We start from the raw sequence: 23,797 nt of genomic DNA, 5'->3' as shown, positions 1-23,797 counted from the left end.
CATGCGAGACAAGGCACCACTGTGTCTGGATTTTGTCCACCCTAACATGAAAAATGAACTTTGAGCACCTTCCCAAAGTGACCTCTGCCAAGAACTGCTATCAGGTTGAAGTCCTGCAGACAGAGAGGGCCTCTGCTGGTTCTGAGGAAGAGATTACAGGCAGATTACAGGCAGTGAATGCAAAAACAAAAACATGATGTCATTTGTAAATGTGTGTTATTCAACACTAGCGCTCACACAGAAAAAAAAAACATCGTATGACTCTTAACGTATTTACAGTGTTTAAGCCTCCGACACAGCGAGGTATTTCTTATTCTGGGGCGACATATGCTGCCATCCACTTTAACGATGACTTGGCTTTGCTACCAGGTGTTACAAAAAGAGGTTACAACACGGGAGCATATTGTGAGCGGGGGCTGTCTTCCTGGTGTCACGCTGTGTTGGCCATATTGCAAAAAGATGCACTCAGGTGTGTTGTGAGTGTGTACATGAGAGAAAAAGAAAGAAGGCTGCCTGTTGTGTGTGCTGCTGCACCTGCGTAAGGAGTTTTGGGACAGCGATCTGGTTGGCTGCTCGTGAGCCGGGACATCTGGCGTGGACGGGGGCTCGATGACTGGCGTCTGTTCCTGAGAGACAAAGCAGGCCAAACACCATTAGAATGAATACATAGAGGGGAAATGACAGCATCATAAAAAAGGAAGAAATGAGGACAGAGTGATTGCTAACATCTGTAAAAGCAGACAAACAGTCAAAGACGCTCATGGCCGCCTGACTGCCAGATCCCCTGCTGGCCCACGGTCTCGCTCCGCCCCTCTTCCTGTCCTCTACACTCACTACTCACTGCTAATTAGTTGTCTAAAAAACATCACAGTAATTAATCCCATAATACTTCGACCTCATTGAACACACCATCTGCCACAGGCCCTCTCCCCCTCCGACTCTCTCTGCTTGTCTAATTCTGTCTGTCTGCCTCTAAAAGTCACATTTGCTTTATTGGCACGACCGCAATGAAGCACTGCGCTGCCAAAAACCGTTCAGCATGAAGTCCATGATGTGAATGTAACGATTCAAAAAAGGAAGAAACTAAATCCTTAAGTAAAAGATTACACATTATAACCTGATGTTTTGTTTCACTTCTTATAATTTCATCATTTAATATTAACTGAAGATACTTTTGGAGTTCCTCAAGGCATACTGTTCGGCCCGGTGCAGCTAATTCTGCAAAGTAAGGATGATCTGCTGGTATGTTTGAAAGTTACTGCCAAAATTCTATCATTTATCACAGCCAGAAACAGTAAAGTCAGAGGAAATTGTCAGATTCTTTAACTAATCATGTGTGATGTGGGGGTTGTGTTGGCAAAACTAACCAAACCTAAGCTTAAAATTGTGATTCAAATTCTCTTTTTTCTACTTGACTCATTAAAAAAATGTGACAAAAATATACTGTTTGTACCAGATTCTGGAAAAAAACTGAAAATTCTGTGTTCCCTGGCACAACTGAGAATTCAAAATTAGCTTTACTGCGGCCACAAGTCACATGACAAAAATAAAATCTTGTGAGAGTTCTGAAACTTTCTGGCTGATCTGCAGGAACAGTGAGGAGAGGAGGGACCAGTTTTTTGTACAGTATTGGTAGCACCTGTCTGCACCTGGAAATGTCCTGCATCCTAATATTTCTTTGGATTTATGACAATAGAACTGGTTTTTCATCACTCAAAACAAATTCTGAAAAGCAAACTCAAAATAATTGATGGTAAAATTGCAAGAGTATTTGACATCAAATTTTTAGGACTGATAAAAAAAAATAAAAACAAAACAATAATGCTAATAATAATAAATGTATGTAATATAAATATATAACTATGAATAATGAACTATGCTGAAAATCATTTATAAAATAATGCTGTCAAAGTCTATTGCAATGATAAATAACATTTTCTAAAAGCAAACTTCATTATTCAGCCTAATGATAAATTCCTGCCTCACGTGTTGTACAGTGGTGGAAAAAACCTTTCAGACACCCCAAACATTTGCATGTATATTGCATTAAGCATCACTCTTAGGTCTTCAGTCGTGATTTCTTTTCATACAATCACAGCCACAACAACTCCACAAAAATAAGACATTCTGAGTAATTTTGGTAGAATTTAGTTTTGTTAATTTTTCTTGTAAACAATAAACAAATGTATATAATTTGTGTCTTTCTAATGTAGCCACACCTTTTGAAACACAAAAAATATTTTTCTGCAAATATTTTATGATAATATTTGAGATTGTGTAAAATTCCAAAGGGGTCTGAAAACTATTTTCCACCACTGTATGTGTTTACTACAGATGTACAGAGAAACACAATACAAATACAATTCATTGGTTGTATAAATGATCAGAATAGCATGTTTAGTAAAGCGGGGACAGAGTAGACCGGACTAGAGAGAGACTGAGTGTTAAATGTTTTTTGTCGTCTTCACACTGAGAAAATCACATGGATTTGGACTTGATCAAATTAAAGCTCCCCTCCATCCAATTACGTCTCATTAAATCTGTCTCCCAGAGATTTCATCCCTCTAATTATTCCCCATGTCCTCTCTCTCCTCCCAGACTACGGCTGTCTTAGATTTCACTGCAGCACACAGTGAAATCTAACTGCAGCACTGTTTCCACGGCGGCAGGTAGGAAGTGAACGAAATAGTAACATGATAGTGTAAAGATGGCCTTCTTTCCCCATCAGAAAATCTGTTTTCTGCTTCCCTTTGATTCTGTTCCTGTGTCTCACTCACCAGGGGAGTAGGAGCGTCCACAACGTCTTTCCTGACTTCAGCTTTGGGGGGAGATTCGCTCTCCAGGTTCAGCTTCTCCACGGAGATTTCTCTACAATACAGACACACAAGACAGAGAAAGAAACGTCAGATTATGTCTAGAAGAGGCACAAATAGAATGAAGATTATACTTCGTAAACAATGAGCTTTGCTGCAGGAGCTGTGGTAAAAATGATAGGAAAGTAGACATCCAGGTAGTTCAGTCCTGGTTGGTTCATCCATCTTCTTATGGATTCAATAAAGAAATGAATGAATGCAAATCCAAAGTATGCTTCCTAATTTATACTCATACACATAAAAATAATAAGAGGGGTGATCAAAAAGTCTGGATACTGTTTCTGGTAACTGTTAAAGGCATGTATTTTTGACCACTGGTTGGTGCTCATTTGCGATATTCTACATTCCTACACAGAACTGTAGCAGAGAAGTGTCAGTCACCAGCCAGAATAACCCAAACTTCACGTGGAGGATCATTAGTGGTGATGAGAAGTGCATCTGCAGCTGTTTGAGCAATGGAAAAGCTCAAAGTTCTCCAAATCGGACAACATGTGTGAGATTAAGGAGCCCTCCACAACCAGGGTCAAACTGTCAAGATGGAATTCTCCTGCAAAGTTCTCATGTGTTTTATCAAGAACATTTGGCCCTCTCCTCTAGACACAAAAAAAACTCTCCCATATTGTTAAACAAGCCAGCAAAATCATTGGTTCGTCACAAACTCATGTCTCTGAGCTGTAAAACCGCTCTGTGATCAGGAAAGCCACCCTGATCACAGAGGAAAGCCCCAGTGGATCGCAAAAACATCTATAAGAAATCCTCTATTCCCACTGCAACAACCACCCTGAGAAAAATTAGAGAAGACACTAAATACTAAAGGCTGCTGTTTCTTGTGTATTTTATTATTGGAGCCTGTCAATGGAGCCTATCTCTCACTGTTTCTATCCATCTATCCTACATCTGGCTCCGTCACTTCTTCCTCTTTCCCTAAAATGACATTCTAGTTGCCATTTTTTCACAGTAAGGGAGATTTGCTGTTTATTGCAGACATTGCTTAACATGCTTAGGTGCTTCCAGGGATCTTTACAGGAGCGCTGGGAAACAGCGTGTCATCGCACAAGGGGAATACTTTGACGGGAACAGCATCCAAATTTAAATCAGTCTGAACTTTTTGATCACCCCTTACAATAATGGCAAACATTAAAAAGTTACTAAAGACATTAAAAGCTGCATTAAAGACAGTACGCATTAATAATTGATCACAAACATTGATTGACTTAATAAGAAACATTAAAAGACGATGACTAGTTCATTGCTCCACACAATCTATCTCCTATTGACTTATTGATTTCTCTAAAGACAAATAAATGGAGAATGAATGACTCGGATATAAAATGCATAAATAAAATCTTTTAAATCAAGTGTGTTTTGGCCAAACTGCAGGTGTATTAGTTACATACCCTGTGCTGTGTGTGTTGCTTGTGAAACTGGGCGTGTATGAAGGCGTGTTGCTTCCACTGGGGATGGCGTTCCTCAGCAGGCGGACCCAGGTAGCGATGTCCACGTTCATCTGACGGGCACGCAGGAACGCTTTACCTGAAACACACACAGTTAAATTAGATAATCACTCCTGTTTGTATTGAGGAAATAAAGAAAACTGCATCCATCAATGCAAACATCAGTATATGATGGAGCTTCTGTGATGTGAAGCGGATGAGCTGTTGCATTTCCTGCTGTGTTTATAATCCCTGTTCCAGAAAATACCAGAAGTCGTTAACACTTTCTGCAGCGGCTCCTCTCAGCCCCTCTGGATCGTAACCCCTTTAAATGCAGCCGGCGAGCTGAACGGCTAAAACACTCTGAGTAGGTTGTTGTTGAGTCAGGCTGTAAATAACTCAGAAATACAAACAAAAATGAGAAAAAAAGCTGTAATGGTGATACATTTGCATGGGAGGAGGATTCTTCTGATCGAACTGAATAACTAACCATCAATATAAAACTGTCTGAATTCTGTATTCAGCTCTACTTCTTAGGTAGAAAGCAACGTTCCCACAACACTGACGAACATTAACCACAATGTTTTAAAGAAAAAATAAATAATTTTAATGTTCAATAAATGTCCTAAGGATATGTGTCTTTTTAAGCATTGAAGTTAATTTAAGCGTTGCTCCTTTCCCACAAGTAGATGGCGTGACAGAGCACCTAACACTAAAAGCCCACTGATTCCCTTTTTGTTTCAAAATGATCCTACATCAGCTGAAACTCAGCATTACTACTATTTATATGTAAATGTCAGATTCATTTATACAGCAATTTAAATAGGTGTATGGCCAACCAAAGTGCTTTACAGTAAAATATATCATCAACAATACAAAAACAAAGAAGCAAAACAATACGACAGTAAAATAAAGCAGATAAAAGATCCACTAAAGGTGGCTCCGCTCAGCCAAAGGCCAGAGTGAACAAGTGGGTCTTAAGACGAGTTTTAAAAATGGAGAGGCTATTCGCAGCCCTCTAGAGAAGGGAGATACAACTGCAACGGCTCAATCTCCTCTGGTTTTCATGAGGGATCGAGGAACATCCAGGACCATCTGGTCAGCTGACCTAAGAGCTCTGGAGGGTTGATGCACCTTAAAAGGTCAGATAAATATCATGCCATAAAAGGTTTATTAACTTTTAAGGCATTTAAGGCCTTGGTTTATCCATCCATCCATTCTCTATACACCGCTTTATCCTCACTAGGGTCGTGGGGGGGTGCTGGAGTCTATCCCAGCTGACTTGGGTGAAGGCAGGAGACACCCTGGACAGGTCACCAGTCTGTCACAGGGCTACATATACAGACAAACAATCACACTCACATTCACACCTACGGGCGATTTAGAGTAACCAATTAACCTCAGCATGTTTTTGGACTGTGGGAGGAAGCCGGAGTACCCGGAGAAAACTCACGCATGCACAGGGAGAACATGCAAACTAAATGCAGAAAGATCCCAGGCCCACCCCGGGATTTGAACCGGCAATCTTCTTGCTGCAAGATGTCAGTGCTAACCGCTACTCTACTGTGCAGCCCAGCCTTGGTTTAATGTTCTCAAATTAACTAATACTCAGGATGATTTTCAAGTGTGGAAAAAACAAACTAATAAATAACAAAAAAAGATTTGAACAAAATCTGATTTTTTTCATTGAAGACAAAGTTGTGAAAAGTGTGTTAAAACCGGGGTGCACAGTGACTCGGTGGTTAGCACTGACGTCTTGCAGCTAGAAGATCACTGGTTTTCTTCTGGACTGGGCCTGGGATCTTTCTGCGTGGAGTTTGCATGTTCTCCCTGTCAATGTGTGGGTTTTCTCCGGGTTCTTCGGCTTCCCCCCACAGTTCAAAAACATGCTGAGGTTAAATGATAACTCTAAATTGTCCATAGCTGCTGTCTCTATATGTAGTCCTGTGACAGACTGGTGACCTGTCCAGGGTGTCCCCTGCCTTCACCCTAAATCAGCTGGGACAGACTTCAGCCCCCCGTGACTCCAGTGAGGATTAAGCAGCGTATAGAGAATGGATGGAAGTTTGTAAAAACTTGAACTTACCGTGCTGTTTAGAAAAGACTTTCTTCTGTCTCTGCAGTCTCCGGCCTCTCTCTATCACTGGGTTGAAGAAGGTCACCTGAAAGATTCACAGTTACATGTTATTGTATGACAAAACAACAGTCTGATCTCTCTCCAACTCCTCACAGACCCATGCTTGGTTTTGACCTGTACGGTATCAGTTTTTTCAAATCCCACTAATTTGGGCGAGAGTCTTAAATCTGTGAAAAGCTATGCTAAAGAAGCACCCCGTGTGTTTAAAAAGTGTCCCATATAAGTGCAAATACCTCAGCCAGCAGCAGCCCCTGTGGCTCCAGTTCCAGCTGGACTTGGTGTCTTTGGTTGTCCAGGAACTCTTCCAGCTTCAGGTACTTCAGAGCGCACAGGGAGCGGTAATCCCTCCAATGCACCGCGATCTCCATCTCCCTGGACTAATCACACAACACGGCACGGATGAAACATGAAGATCTGATCACTTTGGAGAATTTTGAAACAGAAAATCATCAGTTTTGTTGTTTTTGTAGAATTATCTTTTCTGAATCCATGCTCTTGTCTAGTTATAATCACAGAAATATTATGTGCAGCTTTATGATAGTTTAACTATTTCCTTTATGTTTAGTTACATAACAGCTCATTAGCTGGTTCTCTCTATTTATCTCTTACAATAAACTGCTGCTCATTGTTTGACCTTGTCCTGCATGCTGTTAGTGATCAGTATTGTCTCAGCAGAAAACACAATAACTCTGGGATGAAACCTATGCACTCTGTCTAAACAGTCCAGGTGTTCTTCTGTGACAATCTGTGGAAAAAGTGCAAAAAACTATGCGTGTGTGTGTGTGAGAGAGAGACAGAAAATCTGAGTGAAAGCTTCAGCTGAATCACAGTCTCTCTGTTCTGTGATAAAGTAACACATTGCCAGTGTTCTGTGTCTTACTCTCTCCAGCTCCACAGTGAAGCTCTGGTCCCAGGCCTGCTCTCCAACTGTTCTCCAAACTGTCTGACCCACCACTGTGTTCTCCAGCTTCAGCACCGCACTCACTTCCGCTGCAGAACACACAAAAAAAACCCATTCATTTTAATTATTAAAATGTATAACGTGGGAGGGAGAGGAAACATGGACGTCTGAGATCTGAAATGTTCCCATGGCGCTCAATTAAACGTTGCGAATGTGCTTCTTTACACTTACACTCGGAATAATTTGCATGCATGCATGTAGCGGATTAGCGTGCAGGATAATATAGCCTGGTAAGCAAACATAAAACACACTAAAAGGCGTTACTTACATGAGAGCTCGTCGTTCTTGCTGGGGATCTTGAGGCTCATGCTGCTGGTGCTGCGGCTGTAGAGGCCGCTCAGTTTGAACGAGGAGCGTCCGTCTGCTGGGGTATAAGAAGGAAGAACCACTGGGGTCCCCCTGCTCCGCCCTGGAACCACCTCCAACAGTCCCACACAGCCCAGAAGCCGAACCTGAAGAGTACCTGAAGAGAGAGAACACACCATTAACATGAGCTTTCTACTTGACTATATAGTCCAAGCAGAGACGTCGTCCTATGTTTTCTGCGTCTACCTGTGAGAGGCGACGGTTTACTCAGGGTGCTATACTGGTTATGGACATAGGGAGTGCTGTGACGGGAGCTGAAAGCAGAAGAGGAGGCCAGCACCAGCTCCTCCTTGATGAGGCAGGCCTTGGGATGATCCTCCGGCAGCTCTACCAGCCTTTGTTCCAGCGAACATCTGAGCAGGTCCAGACGCTGGGAGGACTCGCTCAAACCACACTGAGCCTGCAGAGTGGAGGCAAAGAATTATGCATGGATAGATCAATGATTTCTGCTGTTTTATTGTCCAACATAAATGTATGTATGGACCTTCTGAGGTAAGGTGAGCAACAATTTAATTAAACAATTTTAAATTTGCAATAAATAACAGTTTAAACGAGCTAATATGCAACTAAAACAGAGAAAAATGATCACCATCGAGGCAAATTTTTGTTTGTTTTTCTAAAACATGAAACTCAATGTTTGCATGGAGTTGTGGAATTATTTAAAAGTATAATTAATATGAAAATAGGTCAAACAGAGAACAAAATAAACAAATTTACAGCATGCTATCATCAAGAGAGCTTTTTTTTTTTTTTTACTGTGTGTGTCAAACTAATTTTGTTTAAAGCACGTCATTCCCTCCCTGTTCTCTCACCTCAGCTATGGCCTTCTTGTCTTGGACCTTTCCGGCTCCCAGCAGTCGCAGCATGTTCTTGGCTCCCTCGGCCATGGCGTGTTCTACCCGGTAATGATGCCACAGCTCCTCCACACGCAGCTCCACCCCACACAGGTCCGGCTTACCTGGAACAACAACAACACGTGAACAACAGGAAACACAACAACATGCAGCAGTGATGGATCACAAAATGTGACAGAGAGAGAAAAGATTTATGTATTCATTCTGTTAGCTGTAATTTATATGCTGAGTGTTTTTTTACACATACATTTCTTGTACAATACATTTCATTTATAGGTGCCTTTCAAAACACCCAAGGACACCGTACAAAGTAAACAAAGTTAAAAACTGATACAGATACATAAGGGCTATTTAACTAATTTTAGGTAACATCAAACATATCTCCATTCGTGGAATGAACACATCATGCCTCATTTTATTGTGATGTCCCATTGGATGCATTCTCAGATGCAACACGGCTTTCCAAATGTTAACATTGTCTGTGCAAAATAAGAAAACTACTTCCTCTTAAGTTATGGAAAAAATGCCATGTTTATGCCTTTGTCTCAAACAACAGTTCACACTCTCCCGCTATGAGTCGGGAAATGCCGGCGAAATCCAGGCATTATCTTATCGGTTTTCACGATAACGATATTGACCGATATTACATTTTTATGCCAATAATATCATCCCAGCGACATCTCTAATTAACACCTTATACATCAATAAATATAATCAAATGCATAATTCTGAAATGTGCCATTCTACATAATGAGTACTTTGACTTTTCAAGTATATCTTGATGCACATACTTGGGTACTTTTACATTTAAAGGCATTACTTTTGCTTGAGAAGTACAAGATCTGAGTACTTCTTCTACCACTGGTACAGTGTTTTTGCTGAGCTGGTGGAAACTACAAAGTTGAGCAATATTTCAGAAATGCCCCTTCCACACGCGAGTCGTCATGTGATCCATGTCAACATATTGATTTCAGCAGCTTTAAAGCGCAAAAGAGAGAAAATTAGGCCTTGACATATGATCCCACTTGAGTCATGCTCTGTGTCGGTGAGTTTTCTGTCCTTTCCTGAGTCACTCCTGCTCTCTGCTTTGTTTTATAATTCCTGCTCAGCCTCTCTTTCATCTCTGACTCCGTCCTTCCCTCCACTTCACTCCGTTGTCCACTCTGACTCAGTCCTTTCAGTCTCACTCCCTTCCTGGCTCCCTGCATCTGTCCTGCCTCCTCTGCGAAATGAGGCATGGCTTTTAGTTGTTGGGCAACATCAAGGGGGATGCAGGAACATCAATAAGGCTCTAACCTGAGAGAGCTGTAATGGACAACGAGTGTGTGTGTGTGTGTGTGTGTGTGTGTGTGTGTGTGTGTGTGTGTGTGTGTGTGTGTGTGTGTGTGTGTGTGTGTGTGTGTGTGTGTGTGTGTGTGTGTGTGTGTGTGTGTGTGTGTGTGTGTGTGTGACTGGAAGACCGTGCACTGTGAAGTTCTGAAGCATGAATTGATCCATTACCACCCGCATCATAAAATATGTAGTGTTTATTGGCTGAAAGAGTGACAGGTGGGATGAAAGAGGAACTGAAAGAGGAGAGTGAGGATAAAACACAAAAGCATGATGGGTACTTTGGTTGTCCTCGGATTGCTCCGTAGCCTGCATGGCCTTCCGGATCTGCATGCGGATGATGTCGATCTTCGTCTTGCTGTCCTGCAGCATCTGCTGGGCCGTCTGGAGAAGCTTCTTGTCCTGTGAGGAGCCATGAAAGCAGAAGATGATTGAGGGAGTAGAGGAGCACAGATTGAACATTACAATCCGCAGTGAATAAGACTTATGGCTGGCAGTTGTCCCTTTACGAACCTTGGTGCCTCCATTGGCGTATATCGGAATCATGTTCTCTGCTCCCTGTTTGACCTTCAGCTCAATGTTTAGCTGCCGCTCCAAAGCTGCAATGCGGTGCTGATTGGCCGACGTCCGATTGACTGAACCTGGAGACTTGCACGTATCTGGCAAAAGAAGCATTTAGACAGCAGGAGGTCAAGTAACTGTTTGTGCAGTTGATAAAACATTTTTGTTGTCCTCTAGCAGAACCTGAAAGTAGCAATTGATCATATTCAGTAACTTCTGCACACATTAAATATGGTGTTGTTCCTGCCTCTCAGTGGTTTTTCACCCAGCCAATCAGGCAAGATCACTCATTTGACCAGGCAGAAGAGGACTGGAACGTATCAAACTTCCTCTTTTCTCTGAAGTTGGAAAAAGACTGACTTGCGGCTCGGTTCTCTCTCGAAACATCAAAACCAACCATGGTTAGTTAACGAAACTCGTGCATTTTACGGTTGACGTCGTTGTGCTAAGTGTTGATATGTACATTTCTTGGAATGTTTTTACCATTAATAGGCAAAGAACCATATATGGCAATTCACTGGCCTTGAATTTCAACAGGAAAAAGTGAAAAAGTCTTATGTCCTCCAATAACAGTCTAGGGTTGACATTTTGAATTTCAAAGTGTTTCAATGAGTGTCCTTTAAATGATTTTTACACATTTTAACCCACAGAGCACCGCTCTTATCTACTGACAGAGCAAACAATTTGGTTTTCTTTTGATTTTTCAGGAATTCACTGGTTGCTGTATTTACATTACTCTTTATGTTCATAAACCTGAACATAAAGAGTAAAAAAGAATGGATTAAACCACAAATAAAAAGAGCAATAATAAAACAAGGAATAGTTGAAGTGCAAGCAAAGCCTAAAAGGTGAGCTTCAAGTTTTCTATTTAACATACATAGCATAAACACTTAACAGACATCAGTTTAACCCAAATGAAGCTCAGAAACTTTAATTACTATAAAAGACCTACACACAGCATTACTTCATGAGGACATCTGACCTCCATTTTTGGAGGCGATCCAGACTTCATTAAGTTATCACTCACTACTTACACAGAAAGGTAGGTCTGTTCCACTTTCTTAACCAAATTGTTTCGCAATTCAGTTGGCATCATGTGGAAAAATCCCTCTGAGGGAGGGTTTTTAATGAGATGAGCAAGAGGCTGCCGAACTGAAACTACTCTCAGTCGCTGAGAACCACAGATCTGACAGCAAATTCAAGCACAATAATTACACAAAACAGCACATGACAGCAGCACATGACCTTTGATAATTAAATATAATAAAAAAGCCCCGTACATGCCCTGATCGATGATGGTACAGGTATTATTATCAGCGTATAACCTCAGGTGCACTGATCAGGACACAGCTGTGCAAATATATTTAACCCTCACGTCGTCCTGCGGGTCAAACTGACCCGTTTTAAAGTTTGAAAATGCAGGAAAAAAATACAGATTTTCACAGTGAAAGCTTCCACATTTTCAACATTGTTAGGAAATTTTTGAACATTTTTTGGTGGTAAAAAAAAATCAGCCAAAATCCAGCGAAATTTGCTGGATTTTGGTTGATTTTCTCCTGAAAGTTCTTAAAGAAAACAGTTTTCCTGACATATATGGAATCACTTTAGATATTTTTAGGATGTTTTTGTAAGATTTTTATTCATTTATTGAATATATTTACATTTTGTATTTTATTTTTACACATTTTTATTTGTTGCCAAATTTGGGATTTTTTTTTTTTAACTTTTAAGGAAACTTTTAAGGCATTTTCTTCTTCAAGATTTTGCAAAATTTGGGGAAATTGTTTGCTGAATTTTTGTATTTTTTTGCAGACAAGGGAACGCTATTTTTTGATGCTGTAAATGAGGACAACAGCAGAGTTAAATGTAGAGATGATAAGACATCAAATTAAATTCAACTTTATGAATTTATTTCACCGTTTCTTCTACATAGCATCAGAAATAATAACAGTTATTGCTCTTGGGCAGCTCAGGTCTGTTTTGAAGGGCTTCGGTCGCCCCCAGACTCCATCATAATTTGAATGTTGAACTAACGATATTCCCATCAGCCCCAGATGTTGCTCTGCTAGCACACTGAACTAACACAGGACCTGTGGTAAACATTATCTCTGCTTCACACCAGCGTGTTGGCACTGTTACTGTGAGCACAACAGGACAATTAGTGTAGCATTTAAGCTCAAAGCACAACTGTCCTTAAGTGCAGCTATTACAAGCTTCTAGGACAGCTTTAGACTTTCACTCTTGTTTAAAGAGTGTTTTCCACATGGATGAACACGTCAACAACAGTAGGCCCTGATGTGACCTGGATGGACCAGCTGTCTAAGCAGGTTTTAGGATGGAGGTTTTTAGAATGAAATGAAAGCAATGTCTTCCTGGAAGACAGGAAATGACACACAGACTCACGCTTTTGGTGTGTAGTAATGAGATAAAACATGAAAAACACCTCCATGACAAAGGAACAACAAAGGAAGTTATTGTTCGGTTATTACACAAAACCTGCTGCTGGCGACATGGTTGTTATGATTACATTGCTTTCAGTGATGTAAATGTTTAAACCCTCCTGTTGTCTTCATTTACAGGCACCAAAAAATATTGTTTCCTTGTCTGAAAAAAGTCCAAAAATTCAGCAAAACAATTCCCCAAAATTTCTGAAAATTTGCAAAAATTCCAATAATTCCTTAAAAGCTTTATTTAAAAAAAAACATCCCCAAATTTGTCAAGAAAATTTTTGCAAGTAATTTAGAAAAAAGTAAAAATCTTCAAAAAAAAATCCTAAAATATTTTTAAACATTCTAAAAAAACAAAATCCTAAAAATATCTAATTTGGTTGAAAAGAAAATCAACCAAAATCCAACAAATTTTGCTGGATTTTGGTTGATTTTTGTGAATGTTCTTCAAGAAAATATTAGAAGTTTTACTGATATATATATGGAATCACTTTAGATATTTTTTGGAAGATTTTACTCATTTAAAAAAAATTACAAGAATTTTCTTGCTAAATTTGGGGCATTTTTTTCTTAAATAAAACTTTTAAGAGAATTTTTTAAGGAATAATGAGAATTGTCCTCCTGAAGTTTTTGCAAATTTTCAGAAATTTGGGGAATTTTTTTTTCAGATGAGGAAACATTTGTTGGTGGCTGTAAATGAGGACAGCGGGAAGGTTGAAGAGGGCAGCTGAACCATCCCACAGTGATAGATACTGTACCTTTGTTGTCGTCCGGGCCTTTGACCACGATGTGTGCGTCCAGCTCCTGCAGCTGCGTGTGGAGGGACTCCAGCTTGCGCTTGGAGCTGCGGAGCTGCGAGTCCACCTGCTGGGCATTCCTCTTGTCGGTGGTGGCCCTGCGAAGGTTCTCCGCCCCCTCCTTGATCTTCAGCTCCTTGCGGATCTCCCTGCGGATCCTCTCGCGGTGCTCGTCCAGCCGCTGCTGCACGCTGGAGTCGGAGAAGTCGGAGTTTTGGTCCAAACCGAGCTGCTGGAGCACCGACAGCCCATCTGGATCAGTCTGAAGAAGGAGAGAAGAAGGAGGGACACGATGAAGGAGATAGAAGACTATGTGGAGAAGACACAGTAGATTAGACAGAACGATGGATAGATAGATTTAACGACAGACATGATAGATAGATAGAATGACAGACATGATAGAACGATAGATAGAATGATAGATAGAATGATAGATGACAGACAGACGATAGAATGATAGAATGACAGACAGACAGATGATAGAATGATAGAACGATAGCTAGAACAATAGAACGATAGAACGACAGAAAGAACGATAGATCAATAGACAGAACGATAGAACGATAGAACAATAGATCAACAGACAGAACGATAGATAGAATGATATATAGATGACAGACGGACAGACGATAGAATGATAGAATGACAGACAGATGATAGAATGATAGAACGATAGAACGATAGATCAATAGACAGAACGATAGAATGATAGATAGAACGATAGATCAATAGACAGAACGATAGATAGAATGATAGAACAACAGATGGATAGAACGACAGAAAGAACGATAGATCAATAGACAGAACGATAGAACGATAGATAGAACAATAGATCAAGACAGAACGATAGATAGAACGATAGAATGATAGAACGATAGAACAACAGAAAGAACGATAGATCAATAGACAGAACGATAGAACGATAGATAGAACAATAGATCAACAGACAGAACGATAGATAGAACGATAGAATGATAGAACGATAGAACAACAGAAAGAACGATAGATCAATAGACAGAACGATAGAACGATAGATAGAACAATAGATCAAGACAGAACGATAGATAGAACGATAGAATGATAGAACGATAGAACAACAGAAAGAACGATAGATCAATAGACAGAACGATAGAACGATAGATAGAACAATAGATCAAGACAGAACGATAGATAGAACGATAGAATGATAGAACGATAGAACAACAGAAAGAACAATAGATCAACAGACAGAACGATAGATAGAATGATAGAACGATAGAACGACAGAAAGAACGATAGATCAATAGACAGAATGATAGAACGATAGAAAGATAGATAGACCAATAGAACGTTAGAACGACAGAACAACAGACAGAACGATAGATAGAATGATAGAGCGATAGAACGGTAGAACAATAGATAGCACGATAGAATGAATGATAGAACGATAGAACAATAGAATGACAGAACGATGGATAGAACAATGGAATGATGGATAGATAGATAGAATTACAGTTGGAACAACAGAATGATACATAGATATTCAATCCTGAGTGAAATTCAAGATGTATATTAGCTGTAAATAGCATCATTATGAAAAAGGAAACTGCTAAATTTAGCCCACTGTGTATGAGGGGGATTATTCAATCTTACTTGAAAGAGGAAATCAAAGGGCGACATCTGCAACTGAGAGGTGCTGAGCTGAGGTTAAATCTGCAAACAGTCACCCTGCATAGTTCTGACACGGTGACGCACTGTGATCGGGGGAAAACAGCGACTCTGAGAGTTAACTGTCAACATGTGAAACCCGCCAAGCCGAGGCAGAGCAGCAGCATCAAAGCAGGGGAACCACTTTAGAACGTAAAGAGCTGAGTGCTCGCATCAGCTCTCCTGCCGATCAACGCTAACCAGATTAGAGCAGATTAGAACTGCATTAATACAGACCAAAATCGATCAGGGGCTCGTCTCCTGCTGGACGGGTCACAAGTAAACACGCAGCGAGTGTAGATGTATATAAATGTACCGTAACAGTGAATTATCAGGAGAAGCAGATCATTTTCAACCAGATTTCACATCTCCATTATGTCCATTTGTTGTAATTTCTACTGCAAGAAGATCGCCGGCAGTTTAAAGTGAACAACAAATACAGCTCAGATGTCACTGACCACTTTATTAGGTACATCTGCTGCAGTCCAACACAACAGTTCTGCCATAAACTCTACTTTTTTTTGTTACTTTTGTTGACATCGCACAAGATGACGGTTCTATTTTCTGTTTGTCATTGAAATCAGAGCAGATGGTGATGGGGCACTGGGCTGCGTTCAAGCCCAGATGTCAGCATACTTGATGACACTGCTGCTAAAAAAGCCTCGATGTTAATATTTAATGAAAAAGATAATAATAAAAAGAATAATGAGGAACCTTTTGTCTGTGGTACCTTTCAAACCTGCAGTTTCAAGATGTGGTACAAAAACAGTGACAATAGTAGCAACAGAAAAGTAAAAAAAAAAGACAACATCAAAAAAGGACTAAATTTGATACATTAGAAAAGACATTCTTAAATACTGCACAGATGTCTGTCTGAACGGGGGACATTTTTAACACCGAGGCATTGGCTGAGCTGTTCTGAAAGTCAGGGGGAGCTTGTTAGAAAACACTCAAAGTATATTCTCGCTGTCGTTTTAGGTCTTCATACGAGCAGCTGATTTCTCTGATCTGACGTGCTGAGATGAAGAATGCAAGGTTAAAGACATGCAGAGTGGAGCCAGATCACGTAGAGAACAATGAGCTGCAGTGGTCCAGGAGGGAGGGAATAAAAGTCAGCATTGGGTTGTCTGTCTGTCTGTCTGTGTGCAACATTATTCAAAAACGAACTAACAACTTTGGACGAAATTTTCAGGGAAGGTTAGAAATGACACAAGGACCACCTCATTAGATTTTGGCAGTGAAGCGGCTGATAGTCTTGATCCACGGATTTGTCAAAGAATTCATTGCAAGATATAGCAGCACGGAGTAACTGTAACCATGACAACAAGTGAACACTACATCAGCTGCCTGCTGACGATCACCTGATTGCAATCCTTCTACAAATCCACTGCTGCCGACTTATCCGAAACGATACAAGGAACAACTGATTAAATTGTGGGGGGTGTTTTTGAGTCCCATCAATTCCCGCTGCCCGCTACAAATTTAGGTCACGTGAGTCGGTATCCGCACATAATGTACACATGCATGGTACACGCCTGTGCTCAGTATAAGGTCACTTTGTTTGTGGGTACATCTATATCAAATGGCCTCATTTCTGATCATAGGTAACTAATAAAAATGCTACATTTCTACAAAAATATGCTGCGTTTCTGCCAACGCCATATGGGGGAATGAGCAGCCTTTGAGGAGTACTGCGCTCTGAGTGCTTTTCTTATAAAACTATGCGTTTAGTTTGACTATTCAGATTTGTACATGGCAGAATTGAGTCTTAATGTGGAGTCTGCTATTGAGATATTGATTAAAAAAAAAACAATATGGTTTCAAGTTTTGTCTGAAATGTAACAGCTACTTTTTATGACCTGATTGCTATTATTATCTTATTGTTCAACATCAGTAGTTTTTAGTTCCAGTCACTGGTCAGGTGAACTCAGCACGACAGTTTTAGATAACAGCGACTGCAAGAGAGTCCAATTCTGTTCATTGTGAAAGTTCCCAAAATCTAAAGTATTTCAAGTTATCACAGAACAGAAAGCTGGTCTGTGTACTGTGTAAAGCTTTGACTACATACTGTAACACAACACACCTGAAAAGAAAAGACACAGGAGATAATCTGAAAGATGCACAACCAGAAGAGGGGAAACCATCGTAAGTGTTGTCTGTTTCTAAATACACTCAAAAATGTACTTAAATGAAATGGCGTTTGATTGGATGAAACTGAACCCTTTAAACTGACAGTTGCACATACAATAATCGATTAAAAATTGATCATTTCATTTAAACGCATTGCTAATATTTGGTCCTCTTCAGGCACATTAACGGGGGGGACACAAAAGAAATCTGTACCTGTAGAAAATTTGAAAAAAAACCAGAACTGATTGAAGGATTTAAAACTTATGGCAGAGCTGCTGTTTTGGATTCAATCAGAGTTCATATGTGTATCTTATAGATTGTGAATAAATATGCTATATGCAACAATTTTTGGATGATTAGAGACAATTTATACATGTATTCTATGCAAAACAAGAAAGTTATGCAAGCTGTACATTCTCATTTATGTTCTGGTTGAAAGTATAATGAACAAAATCAACAATTTATCCGAGTAGTTAAAAAAAAAGCTAAAAAGAAACCCTTTATCAGTATCTTTTAGCTGCATAGGATAACAACCTGCTGCAGTCAGTAGTGAACCATGGAGGGTGAATTCTGTCTCCTAGTAACGGCGGCACTCAAATGTCAGTCAATAGCTGCCATGAAAAGCGGTCTCACAAAAAGAATAGGAAAATGCACAATTGCTCCAGTTCTGTTCACATTTCTTTACAGAACATGAGAAGAATTCACATTTCAGTTCAACTTATCATCCAATTTTCTTTTTTTTTTACATTAAAAACCAATATATTATGGATTTATGAGAATGATAGCATTTTAATTGTCCTGTGTATGTAAAAGTCCAGCAACAGCTACAAACTCGAGTTTCTGTGTTAAACTATCATCCTGATCAAATAAAAATAAATTCAATTCAGTTAATAAAATAGTCACATAAGAGGCCTGCAAATAGCTCTTGGCCATAAGAACGTTTCCTGCAGTCGGTCAGTTGTAGCCAAAACAGGAGGCCCTGCAGAGCGCACACAACACAACGGACAAAATAATGCGAAGCCATCACAAACCCCAACGACACTGAAGGTTTAAAAATACTGCAGGTAGGTCAATACTTCCCAGACACAGTCAGAAGGAAACATTAAAAGCTGTATAAAAGGAATATACTGTTGCTTTTGTTGCTCACGTTACTGTTTCCACTGCAGACAACTGCTCATATTCTTACTGTAATTTCTATCAAACTGGGAGGCGTCATGCGTTCATTTACTGTTGTGACATCAGATCTCACCGTCCCCTCCCCTCTGCTGGGGTATAATGACGGGGTGCTCGGGGCCTTTCACTGCACCGTGCAGCCAGCCGTCCAGCTTAGCAGATCTGATTACAACTTCTTAGGTCTCTGTGTCCGTCCAGCAACATGCAGGCCGAGGCTACAGCTCCGTTCTCATTAAAGCCATAATCCATCTGCAGCACAATGCACTACAGCCCAAGCAGCCGCATGGCGCAGGCCGAGTGCTCGCAGGGTTTTAACCGTTTCTTTAACCCTCCCGTTGTCCTCATTTACATCCACCAAAAGATATTGTAAGATGTAAAAAGAGAAACAAAACAAGCAGAGCTGAAGCTTTAGTGAGTTCGGTATTTGATTAATAAACAACAAAAAATACGAATTAATTAAGAAAGTAACTATTTAGTAGCTGTTCTCTAATGTTTGGGCATTTTATACTATTTCCATCAACATATCATGCAAAGTTGTTTTTTTTCTGAAGAGTTTAATGATTTGTGCAGACTTGAGTTGTTTTCTCAGCTGCTGTTTCCAAAGTCAAGGATTTTCCTTTAATCTCTCATATGTAACCCTCCAGTTGTCTTCATTTAAAGGCACGAAAATATATTGTTTCCTTGTCTGAAAAAAATCCAAAAATTCAGCAAAAAAGTCCCCAAATTTCTGAAAATTAGCAAAACCTTCAGGAAGAAAATTCCAATAATTCCTTAAAAGTTTCCCTTAAATGTTTATTTTTTAAAAATCCCCCAAATTTGGCAAGAAAATTCTTGTAAATATTTTCAAAAAATGAGTAAAAATCTTGCAAAAAAAATCCTAAAAATATCTAAAGTGGCTACATATATATCAGTAAAGCTATTATTTTCTTTAAGAACATTCACAAAAAATAAATCACCCAAAATCCAGTGAAATTTGCTGGATTTTGGTAGATTTTTTGTGAATGTTTTTTTCCCCACCAAAAAATGTTGAAAGATTTCCCAAAAATGTTGAAAATGTGGACATCTGAAGTTTCACTGTGAAAATCTGTATTTTTTTTCCAACATTTTCAAACTTTTAAACGGGTCAATTTTGACCCGCTGGACGACACGAGGGTTAATGCAACGTTGCATCACTGCACAAAAGTGAAGCAATGCAATCGAACAAACTGTCAGTGGAACAAGGTCATGAAATGCGTGATTATTTTTAAGAAACTTTGATTGTCGTGTGCATCGTTCTCGGTGCGGTAGGCCTGAGAAGTGTCGGCCTGAGCAGCAGAAGAGAAAGCAAGAGGCAGCAACACGCCACCAACGACAGGAAGGGAGAGTTTGTGCACTGACGCACTCCTGTTTGACACAATACAATTTAATCCCTGGTGTTTTACAACAAAGAACCTCTGGAGCGAGGTCTAAGACAGCTCACACAGCGGGGCGAAATCCCGACAGCAGACAGGAATTAAAACCCACATGTGACTCGCTGTCAGATAGGAGATGTTTTTATAGGAAGTGAACGAGGAAGCTGACAGAAAAGAGAAGGGCAACAGTGAGAGATGGAAAGAAAGCGGCGAGAAAGGCGGCAGCGTTGAGGCCTGCTCCGGCCGCGGTTGCCTACCGAAGACTCTGTGTCACTGTGCTCGGTGGGCAGCGGGCAGTCGACCTGCTGATCCACCGCTAGGTCCTCTAGTGCGTCCTCACTGGCCATCTTTGGCCTCCCTCTGGCTTCGCTCTCAGGCCCCCTCCCTCCACTCTGTCCTGCTACTACCACACACCACTCAGCACCGACAGCAGCACCAATCAGGCGACACCGAGTGCTATTCCTGCCTCCTCAAAATCCAGGATGTCCTTCCCGCCAGGAATCAAAAGCCAGTCTAAATCTGGAGCGAGTGAACGAAGTGGAGGAAGAGAGAACAGCAGAGACCGAGCCCCACCTCACTGCTTCCTGTTCTGCTCTTTGCCAGATAGAGGCTGAGGCGTCATGCACTTTGTACACACACACAAACACACGCACACACAGACACACACACACAGACACATTCGGGTGGTTTTGTAAGTGAGAGAGCTCACAGTCACTCTGCTTCCTGCTACTGGGGCACCAAAGCTGCAAGGCAGGCTGTTCTGACAGAATGTGGTCATAATAAATGGACGTGTGTGTAAAGAAGTAAAACATTGAACATGTCTGCATGTATGTGCAGCACTGTAGATTTACCTGCAGGCTAACATTTGTGCATATATGACCACAAACCTTCAGACAAAGCGCTAAATTATGAAAACAAACCTGAAAGACGGAGTCAAAATGCAAATCCTTCTCACTGTGACGCGCCACACAGAGCCACTACTGCAGGGTACTTGATTTTTAAATGAGGCTCCAAGGACGAGGATTCGTAACGACGCTCTGTTGTGAACCAGACAAACTTTCCTCACATGGACGCAAAGTCACGACTAAAAAAAGATCCTTGAGAAATGAAAAATTCTCTGCTTTTTATACAAACTTAGGGAGTAACCGAATATCAGCTACATCAATTACATTTAAAAACGAACATTTTTCCAATCATCAGTAACTGACTAAAAACTGCAGATTAAGCTGCTTTTCTGTATTTGTGGTCTTCAGTGATGTCCCAACACATCACTATCTGGTTACAGGTAACAACTAATCAGCACTGAAGAATTAATGCTGTGAGTTTCTCTTTTAATTAAACACATAACAAACAATAACATTTCGCCGAAGTCTTGTGTTGGAATTTGTCCATCCATTATCTATTGACTGCTTAATCCTCATTAGTGGGGCTGCAGTCTATCCCAGCTGACTTATGTGAAGGCAGGGAGCATCAGTCTATCACAGGGCTACATATACAGACAATCACATCTACGGTCAATTTGGAATCACCAATTAACCTCAGCATGGTTTTGGACTGTGGGAGGAAGCCAGAGAACCCATATATGGACAAGAAGAACATGCAAACTCCATGCAGAAAGATCCCAGGAAGGCCGTGACGCGAACCGGAGATCTTCTAATTGCATGGTGACAGTGACCCATGAACAGGGGCTTTAGTCCCTGATGCAGCAGCCTGGGTTCAATTCCATCTTATGGTCCCTTGCAGAAGGTCTTTCCAAGTCTACAAATTCATTTAGCAGATGCTTTTGTCCAAAGCGACGTACAACACAGGCAAGAATTCAGACATAAGGATAAACCTGTAGTAAGTGCAAAAGTGCAAAAGTGCTTCAGTTGCGATTGGTCAAAGGTGTTGCCATCAAGTTGCACAAGAATTGCTAACCACCCCTTCCCCCCCTTTTCTTTTGTTTTTTTTGTTGTTTTTTTTTTTTTCAACTTTGTCAGTGCTAAATAAGTGCTAGGTTTTGGACCACCTGACTTATTCTACCCCTAAGGTGGAATAGAATTAAGTGCCTAGGTGTTCTCTTAACAACTGAGTCTTCAATTGTCTTTTAAAAGTAGAAAGGGACTCAGCAGAACGCACAGAGTTTGGTAGTTTGTTCCACCATTTGGGAACAACAGAGGAGAAGAGTCTGGCTAGAGATTTGGAGCCGTGCTGAGCTGGAAGCACCAGGCGTCTCTCACAAGCAGAGCGAAGTGGGCGTGAAGGGGAGTAGACCTGGATCAGGGAATCCAGGTAGGCTGGGGCCGTTCTTGTAAATGTTTTTGTAAGCCAGGAGGAGAGTTTTGCATTTGATTCTGGCTGCAACTGGAAGCCAGTGAAGGGAGATGAACAGGGGAGTGACACGAGCTCTTTTGGGCTGGTTGAAGACCAGACGTGCTGCTGCATTCTGGATCATCTGTAGAGGTTTGACTGTACATGCAGGGAGACCTTTCCTCCATTCTTCTCCCTACTTTCCTGTCTGCCTCTTAACTAATCGATTGAAAAAGCCAACAAAAGGCCAAAAACATAACTTTAAAAACCAAAAAACTAGAAGCTTGCACAAGATCAACATTCACAGTAAACAAAGGATTACAAGTTGAGAAGCCACTTAAACAAGCAGAGATCACCAGTCGGAAGCACTGACAGATCACGCAGCCTTCCAACTCTCCGAGGTCTACAGACAGCCTCATCACTGTCTAACTTCTGTGCTCTTCCTGTCAGGGAGAGACAAGCAGGTCATGGTTTTATCTGACTCAGACACTCAGCGGGTCAGGGTCACTGACCCTCTGAACCCTCACTGTGCAGCAGATGGCCATCTCTGGCTCCCGATCTCTATCTATTGTACCACGTACACTTCCACAGAAACGCTTGCAGAGACAGCAGGCAACAGAAAGGCACAAACAGCGTGACAGAGTGGAACCAAAGCACATCCAGTTCTTCACCCACTCTGCTGTCGGGCAATAGGAAGTGAAATATCATCAAGTTAAGCCAACACATGCAAAACACGGCCATTCGCTCGTGCTTAGAATCGCTGTGCTAAAACACACAAGCGCTCTGAGGCCCTTATCTGTGAGCAGGTGATAAACGGTGTCCTTACCGAGCAGCTGGGGCTCTCACTGCTTGCTGTGTGATGTGTTCTGGTGGCTGCAGAGATAGCAGCCCCCATGCATCCATACTGTCTCTCCCCTTCACAGATGTGACTGAGCTGTCATTGTCAACCCCAAAGCAAGGAAAGTTAAGGACTTTCAATCTGAAATCTCTTCACAAACTGCTGTGATGCCCGTACTCAGAAACTGTGTCTGTGAAATGGATGCAGCTACTAAAACCAAGCTGACCACATTATCAGGAACTAAGCTCACTTCACTTTAAATATATACACGGCTCTTAAAGTTACAGTCTCACCCCGTTTACCTGGTTAGGATTCAACTGGTACACATGTAAGCTCTCTAACATCTAACTATTCCCTTTAGATTTCCCTCAATGAGCTATAAAAGTTAGAAAAATCCCCAATTTCACATTTTTTTGACGATAAAATTTCTGACGTTTTTCAGCCAAACATTCTTTTCTCCTAGATTTTTTAGATTTGGTCTCAGGACAAGAACATTTACACAACAACTGCATGTTGGAGTATTTTGTGCATG

The 23,797-nt window shown here is 40.9% G+C and overlaps 1 protein-coding gene across 5 annotated transcripts in view; it reads right to left on the bottom strand.

The window, feature by feature from the left end:
* Positions 1-23,797, bottom strand: part of pkn1b (protein kinase N1b) — a 55,114-nt gene that overhangs the window by 6,602 nt on the left and 24,715 nt on the right. Inside the window, exons 1-14 of one of the 5 annotated variants that reach the window (XM_051941133.1) lie at positions 23,254-23,397; positions 13,720-14,020; positions 10,467-10,612; positions 10,235-10,355; positions 8,583-8,728; positions 7,957-8,170; positions 7,673-7,867; positions 7,324-7,433; positions 6,677-6,820; positions 6,393-6,468; positions 4,271-4,406; positions 2,778-2,868; positions 514-626; positions 69-141 (exon numbers count right to left, since the gene is read on the bottom strand). In XM_051941133.1, coding sequence (XP_051797093.1) covers positions 69-141; positions 514-626; positions 2,778-2,868; positions 4,271-4,406; positions 6,393-6,468; positions 6,677-6,820; positions 7,324-7,433; positions 7,673-7,867; positions 7,957-8,170; positions 8,583-8,728; positions 10,235-10,355; positions 10,467-10,612; positions 13,720-14,020; positions 23,254-23,322 — 1,935 coding nt within the window. In that variant the 5' untranslated portion in view covers positions 23,323-23,397. Of the gene's footprint in view, positions 1-68; positions 142-513; positions 627-2,777; positions 2,869-4,270; positions 4,407-6,392; positions 6,469-6,676; positions 6,821-7,323; positions 7,434-7,672; positions 7,868-7,956; positions 8,171-8,582; positions 8,729-10,234; positions 10,356-10,466; positions 10,613-13,719; positions 14,021-20,395; positions 20,700-23,253; positions 23,398-23,797 lie in introns of those variants that run through there. The other 4 variants (XM_051941135.1, XM_051941132.1, XM_022210777.2 and 1 more) reach the window with 4 other exon arrangements.

Source organism: Acanthochromis polyacanthus, chromosome 21, assembly GCF_021347895.1.
Source record: "Acanthochromis polyacanthus isolate Apoly-LR-REF ecotype Palm Island chromosome 21, KAUST_Apoly_ChrSc, whole genome shotgun sequence".
Classification (NCBI taxonomy): Eukaryota; Metazoa; Chordata; class Actinopteri; family Pomacentridae; genus Acanthochromis; species Acanthochromis polyacanthus.
Note: the sequence above shows the minus strand (reverse complement) of the source record. Positions and strands in the feature narration are given on the sequence as shown.